The following is a 7,716-nucleotide window of genomic DNA, read 5'->3' on the forward strand; positions in this document are numbered from 1 at the left end:
GAAGCAATAATTGGCGAGACGACCTCGACGCAACGACGCTACGATGTAGATCAAGGTGTCGAGCCGGTGACAATGGATATCATGACGATGCTTTGGAGAATGAGATCAAAAGCACAAGATGATGACCATATCATGTCACATATTTTGATTGCATGTGATGTTTATCCTTTATGCATCTTATCTTGCTTAGAACAGCGGTATCATTATAAGATGATCCCTTCACTAAATTTCAAGATAAAAGTGTTCTCCCCGAGTATGCACCGTTGCCAAAGTTCGTCGTTTCGAAGCACCATGTGATGATCGGGTGTGATAGACTCTACGTTCACATACAACGGGTGTAAGACAGTTTTGCACATGCAGAATACTTGGGTTAAACTTTATGAGCCTAGCATGTATAGACATGGTCTCGGAACACTGGAGACCGAAAGGTCAAACGTGAGTCATATAGTAGATATGATCAACATAGAGATGTTCACCATTAATGACTACCCCATCTCACGTGATGATCGGACAAGGATTAGTTGATTTGGATCATGTATCACTTAGATAACTTGAGGGATGTTTATTTAAGTGGGAGTTCATTAGTAATTTGATTCATTGAACTTAATTTATCATTAGTCTTAATAGTTGTGCATATCTATGTTGTAGATCAATAGCTCGCAATATAGCTCCCCTATTTTTGATATGTTCCTAGAGAAAACTAAGTTGAAAGACGGTGGTAGCAATAAAGCGGTCTGGATCCGTGATCTGAGGATTATCCTCATTGCTACATAGAAGAATTATGTCCTTGATGCACCGCTAGGTGACAGACCTGTTGCAGGAGCAGATGCAGACGTTATGAACGTTTAGCAAGCTCGATATGATGACTACTTGATAGTTTAGTGCGCCATGCTTTACGGCTTAGAACCGGGACTTCAAAAACGTTTTGAATGCTACGGAGAATATGAGATGTTCCAAGAGCTGAATATTAGTATTTCAGACTCATGCCCATTTCGAGAGGTATGAGACCTTTGACAAGTACTTTGCCTACAAGATGGAGGAGAATAGCTCAGCCAGTGAGCATGTGCTCAGAATGTCTGGGTGCTACAATCGCTTGAATCAAGTGGGAGTTAATCTTCCAGATAAGATAGTGATTAATAGAGTTCTCCAGTCATTATCACCAAGTTACTAGAACTTTGTGATGAACTATAATATCCAAGGGATGACGAAAACGATTCCCGAGCTCTTCATGATGCTAAAATCGGTGGAGGTAGAAATCAAGAAAGAGCATCAAGTGTTGATGGTTAATAAGACCACTAGTTTAAAGAAAAAAGGCAAGGGAAAGAAAGGGAACTTCAAGAAGAATGGCAAGCAAGTTGCCGCTCCCATGAAGAAGACCAAAGCTGGACTCAAGCCTGAAACTGAGTGCTTCTACTACAAAGGAAATGGTCATGGAAGCGGAACTGCCCTAAATACTTGGCGGATAAGAAAGATGGCAAAGTGAACAAAGGTATATTTGATATACATGTTATTGATGTGTACCTTACTAGTGTTCGTAGTAGCCCCTGGGTATTTGATACCGGTTCAGTTGCTAAGATTAGTAACTCGAAACAGGAGTTGCGGAATGAACAAAGACTAGTTAAGGGCGAAGTGACGATGAGTGTTGGAAGTGATTGCAAGGTTGATACGACCACCATCGCACACTCCCTCTACCTTCGGGATTAGTGTTGAACCTAAATAAATGTTATTTGGTGTTTGCATTGAGCATGAATATGATTAGATCATGTTTATCGAAATACGGCTATTCATTTAAGGCAGAGAATAATTGTTGTTCTGTTTACGTGAATAAAACCTTCTTTGGTCATACACCCAATGTGAATGGTTTATTAAATCTCGATCGTAGTGATACACATATTCATAATATTGATGCCAAAAGATGCAAAGTTGATAATGATAGTGCAACATATTTGTGGCACTGCCGTTTATGTCATATTGGTGTAAAGCACATGAAGAAACTCCATGCGGATGGACTTTTGGAATCACTTGATTATGAATCATTTGATACTTGCGAACCATGCCTCATGGGCAAGATGACTAAAACTTCGTTCTCCGGAACAATGGAGCGAGCTAATGACTTATTGGAAATAATACATACCGATGTATGCGGTCCGATGAGTGTTGAGGCACGCGATGGGTATCGTTATTTTCTGACCTTCACAGATGATTTGAGTAGGTATGGGTATATCTACTTGATGAAACACAAGTCTAAAACATTTTAAAAGTTCAAAGAATTTCAGAGTGAAGTAGAGAATCATCGTAACAAGAAAATAAAGTTTCTACAAACCGATCGCGGAGGCGAATATTTGAGTTACGAGTTTGGCCTTCATTTAAAACAATGTGGAATTGCTTAACATCTCATGCCACCTGGAACACCACAGCATAATGGTGTGTCCGAACGTCGTAACTGTACTTTATTAGATATGGTGCGTTCTATGATGTCTCTTACCGATTTATCACTATCGTTTTGGGGTTATGCATTAGAGACAACCGCATTCATGTTAAATAGGGCACCGTCTAAATCCATTGAGATGATATCGTATGAACTATGGTTTGGCAAGAAACCTAAAGCTGTCGTTTCTTAAAGTTTGGGGATGCGACGCTTATGTCAAAAGGCTTCAGCCTAATAAGTTCGAACCCAAATCGGAGAAGTGCATCTTCATAGGATACCCTAAGGAAACTATTGGGTACACCTTCTACCACAGATCCGAAGGCAAGATCTTTGTTGCCGAGAATGGGTCCTTTCTTGAGAAGGAGTTTCTCTCGAAAGAAGTGAGTGGGAGGAAAGTAGAACTTGATGAGGTAATTGTACCTTCTCTCAATTTGGAAAGTAGCACATCAGAGAAATCTGTTCCCATGATGCCTACACCAACTAGAGAGGAAGCTAATGATGATGATCATGAAACTTTAGATCAAGTTACTACTGGACCTCGTAGGTCGAATAGAGCACGTTCCGCACCAGAGTGGTACAGTAATCCTGTCCTGGAAGTCATGTTATTAGACCATGGCAAACCTACGAACTATGAAGAAGCTATGACGAGCCTAGATTCCGATAAATGGCTTGAGGCCATGAAATCTGAGATAGGATACATGTATGAGAACAAAATGTGGACTTTGGTGGACTTGCCCGATGATCGGCAAGCCATTGAGAATAAATGGATCTTTGAGAAGACAGACGCTGATGGTAATGTAACTATCTACAAAGCTTGACTTGTCACGAAAGGTTTTCGACAAGTTCAAGGGGTTGACTACGATGAGACTTTCTCACCCGTAGCGATGCTCAAGTCAGTCTGAATCATGTTAGCAATTGCCGCTTTCTATAATTATGAAATCTGGCAAATGGACGTCAAAACTGCATTCCTTAATGGATTTCTTAAAGAAGAGTTGTATATGATGCAGCCAGAAGGTTTTGTCGATCCTAAAGGTGCTAACAAAGTGTGCAAGCTCCAATGATCCATCTATGGACCGGTGCAAGCATCTTGGAGTTGGAATATACGCTTTGATAAGGTGATCAAAGCATATGGTTTTATACAGACTTATGGTGAAGCCTATGTTTACAAGAAGGGTTTTTTTATTTCTGTGCCCCTGGTTCCTTAGTTCTACTCATTCAACCCCACGATCTTAACTTTTGCTCACTTTTCCCCACTCCCTTGGCTGACACCCTCAGAACTGGTCACAGCGGACGTTGCCGTCAGGTCAATGGCTTGACCGTCAACTCTTGACAAGTGGGGCCGCATAGGGGGTCCACATTTTGACCGTTACATGCTAACCAATGGGGCCATGAAACTGACACTCACTGTAGGTTCCCCTCACTGTAACCTGAATCAGATCGAGTCACTTCCGCGCCGCCCCTCCGTCGCCGTCGTGCCGCCTCTGCCGCCATCGTGCCACCTCCGCCGCTGTCGTGCCGCCTCTGCCGCTGTCATGCCGCCTCCGCCGCATCTACCCTCTCTCCCCATCTAGGATTAGGAAGCGATGTCGGGGGAGCACCCCGTACGTCCCATCGACCGTGGAGATGATTGGGTCGAATTAGAGGCGGATAATTCATGGATTCCACCTGGGTAAGCATCGCTTTGCTCTCAAATTGATTAGGAGATCCATAAATTAGGTTGTATTTGACCACCGTTAGCGTGAATCAGTGCAATTTATCTGAAAATTTTTGGCCTAACTGTGCCCTTTATCTTATTTCAATCGAATAGGGTTGATCCTGCACTTGCTTTTCGGCTGGCGGTTAGAATGGAAACTAGCGAGCTGCATGGAACTAAACCGTGTCTGATTTCTGGGTTTTTCTATCCTAAAGTGGTAGAAACCAGTGTTTCGTTCACAGATTTCCGTGAGGCACTCTATTGTGAGTATCCGTGGAGCTTTGCCGATGCTGTTGAACTGAGATATTTCAACAGTACCGAGCAGAGATTTGTCCCATTAACTTGTGATGAGCATCTGGGATTGCTATTTAGTTTGAATGCTGACAGTCGTTTCGGTAAAATCCATGTCGGTGTGCTTCAAGCACGCAAACAACGTATCCCGAAGGGGAAGGGTGTTCAGACATCATCTGTTTCTGCTAATAGCGAGCATCCTCGCACTCCTTGTAGGTCGAGGCCAAGTAAACCTAGTGGTTCTGAAAGCCACAACATGTCAGCTGCCGCTAATTCTGCCACTTCTCCTCTCCCTTTTGCACCTAATGTAGAAGTAGATGCAGAGCCTGACGAGGAAGTGCCTCGACATGATGATGAGGATGCGATTCTATTCCCTGAACTGGTAGATAGAGTTATTCAACAGGCAGTGGAAGATGAATATGCAGAGGAGCGTAGCAGCCATGCTAGATTTGATGCACTGACGATGAAGAGAGGGAGGATAACATTGACTCCTTAGTTTTACAAGAATATGATGGTGAGGACATGCCAACAATTGAGTGGAACAGGGAGAATCCTGAGCCTACTCCAGGAACCGTATTCGAATCGATGGTGGACTGTCGTAATGCAGTGACTACACATTGCATTCTCACTGAAAACTCCTATGAGGTTGATAGGAGTGAGCCAAGAAGATTCACTGTTCATTGCCCCTATTAGAGGTGTAGGTGGAGGTTGCATGCATCCACTATGCTAAAGAGCAAATTGATTCATGTATTACAATTGAATCTTTTTATCAGATTATTTATCCATTCTATATTCAGATCATGTGTACTATTTCTTAATTGTATTTGACATCATTTTTCATTTTGTTTCAGATAAAAAGCAACCCACACGGGCACACTTTCCCACCTGGAGGGGGATGGGGAAAGGAAAAATCTAAGCTTGCAAAGGTTAGGTGGGTGGCAGATGCAATCTTGGATTGGATGAGGGAAACACCAACAATTGGTCCAATAGCACTCCATGGGAAGCTATTTGAGAAGTACAAGATTAATATATCTTACATGAAGATTTTCTATGCTAAGGAAAGGGCTCTTGATAAGATTAATGGTCCATGGAATGAGAGTTTTCAGTTGCTTTACACCTTCAAAGCTGAAGTGGAGACGACTAGTCCAGGGAGTGTTGTAGAGATTGACAAGCATACAGTTAAGTACAAAATAAAAGGGAAGGCACTGGAGAAGGAGTGCTTTAGGAGGGCTTTTGTTTGTTTGAAGGCTTGCTAGCAGGGGTTTCTGAATGGATGTAGGCCCTATTTGGCCGTTGATGCAACTGCTTTGAATGGAAGATGGAGAGGCCAGCTAGCAGCAACTTCTGCAGTTGATGGACACAACTGGCTATTCCCAGTTGCATTTGGTGTGTTGGAGGTAGAGTCCGAGGAGAGTTGGGTCTGGTTTCTGCAGCAGTTGCGCAACATTATAGGTACACCCTCAGGTTTAGTTATACACATAGATGCTTTCAAGGGTTTAGAAACTACAGTAGAAATTGTATTCCCTGGAGTGGAACATAGGGAATGTATGCGACACCTAGCGCAGAATTTTAAAAAGAAATTCAGAGGCAAAGTTTATGATGAGAACCTATGGCCAGCATCATACACATGCAACTTGAGGAAGCATGAGCACCATTTGAGAGTGATGTATGCTCACAATCCTTTGGTGAAGGAGTACATGGATGCACACCATGGAAAGTTGTGGTCAAGAAGCAAATTCAATGAAATATGCAAAGTAGACTATGTGACCAATAACCTCGCTGAGTGTTTCAATGCAAAGTTCAAGTCAGTGAAAGGGCTTTTGTTGTGGCAAGCATTTGATAAGATCAGGCAGATGATCATGATAAAGATGGCTCTTCGTAAAAGAATTACAGAAACACAATATGTTGGCCATCTTATGCTCCCATCTCTGATTAAGGCATGGCATGCCAATGCAAGAGGACTAAGGATGAAATGCATTCTACCGTTGACATACGAGGCTGAGGTGACATACACAAACAATAAAAATAGGGAATGGAGATATCCAGTGAACCTTGCAACTAATGAATGCAGTTGTAGGCAATGGCAGATCCGCGGGAAGCCGTGCATACATGCCCTACATCTTATGACTGTTATTGGAGGTGAAGATGGTGAAGTTGATCAGTATTGCTCTGAATATTTCTCTGTTGCCAAATTTAGGGCTGCTTATGCTGAAAATGTGCCTGCACTCTTGGGAAAAGACCAATGGAACATAGTAGACCCAGGGTTCAAACTTTGTTCTCCTGTACTGACTAGACCACCAGGAAGACCAAGGAAAAACATGATAAGAGCTGGTGAAGAGGGCCGCGTAAAAAAACAACGTAAGTGTAAAAGATGTGGTATATTAGGGCATATTGCTAGGCGTTGTACCAATCCAGTTGATGCATCATTTGGAGAAGAGGAACAATGGGCAGCAAAAAATGCAAAGGAGAATGCAGCAGCATAGGAGAATGCAACAAGTTTAGAGGAGAATGCAGCAAGTTTAGAGGTGAATGCAATAGTAGAGGAGAATGAAGCAACTGAAGTAGCAGCGAGGTACATGTGCAACATTTCCTTTTTTTGCATTTGTTCTCCTTTTTATCGATGACTAAGCTCAATTTGACCCAGGTCTAGGTTAATTAGAGGCACAGGACAGAAAAGACCAAGAGAGGAAGAAACTTCATCGGTTGAACCATCATCTGATGCATAATTTGAAACCATGGCTTATGAAGGTTTTGAAGCTATAAGAGAGGAGGAAGTTATTTTGTCTGAAGTTCCTTTAAGGATGGGTGAATCCACAGAAGACCTTCAACTGGTCATCACTTGCTCGATCTGTCAAAGCTCAAGAAAACCGCTACCACCAGAAGTGAAGATCAGAAGCAACAAGACAAAACTTTCAAAAGCACAAAATATCCCAGCCTGGGAAACCAGAAGCAAGACGGTTAACCCATCCCGGAACACAAGGACCAAGGCAAAGATTTGAATTTGAACTTGAATGGAAGTCATAAACTTTGAACTTTAAGGATTTGTAATAAGGGTGAAAACTTCTAAGGTGTAATAATTCTATTTGTAATTTGATGTGAAATTTGAGGTAGAATTTGAATTTTAGGCAAACTTTGAATTTTATGCAACTTTGAATTTGAACCAACACTTGAAGTCCATTCCCGTGTGGCGTGAGTTGCAAAGTTTGTTGAACTATTATAAATGTTAGGTGATCAATTCGATCTCTTTTGCATGGTAAAACTTGTAGTCATGAGAATGTGCTCCAAATGAGCTCCCAAGCTAGGG

At 42.2% G+C, this 7,716-nt stretch overlaps 1 protein-coding gene across 1 annotated transcript; it reads left to right on the plus strand.

Annotated features, from left to right (window-relative positions):
* The first annotated feature begins 4,011 nt into the window (after window positions 1–4,011).
* Window positions 4,012–6,895, plus strand: LOC109771031 (uncharacterized). Its single transcript, XM_020329751.1, has 4 exons — window positions 4,012–4,097; window positions 4,629–4,794; window positions 5,264–5,595; window positions 5,692–6,895. Exons 1-4 carry the CDS (start codon window positions 4,012–4,014, stop codon window positions 6,893–6,895), a joined length of 1,788 nt encoding a protein of 595 aa, XP_020185340.1.
* The last annotated feature ends 821 nt before the right edge of the window (window positions 6,896–7,716 follow it).

This window comes from Aegilops tauschii, chromosome 3 (genome assembly GCF_002575655.3).
Source record: "Aegilops tauschii subsp. strangulata cultivar AL8/78 chromosome 3, Aet v6.0, whole genome shotgun sequence".
Taxonomy (NCBI): domain Eukaryota; kingdom Viridiplantae; phylum Streptophyta; class Magnoliopsida; order Poales; family Poaceae; genus Aegilops; species Aegilops tauschii.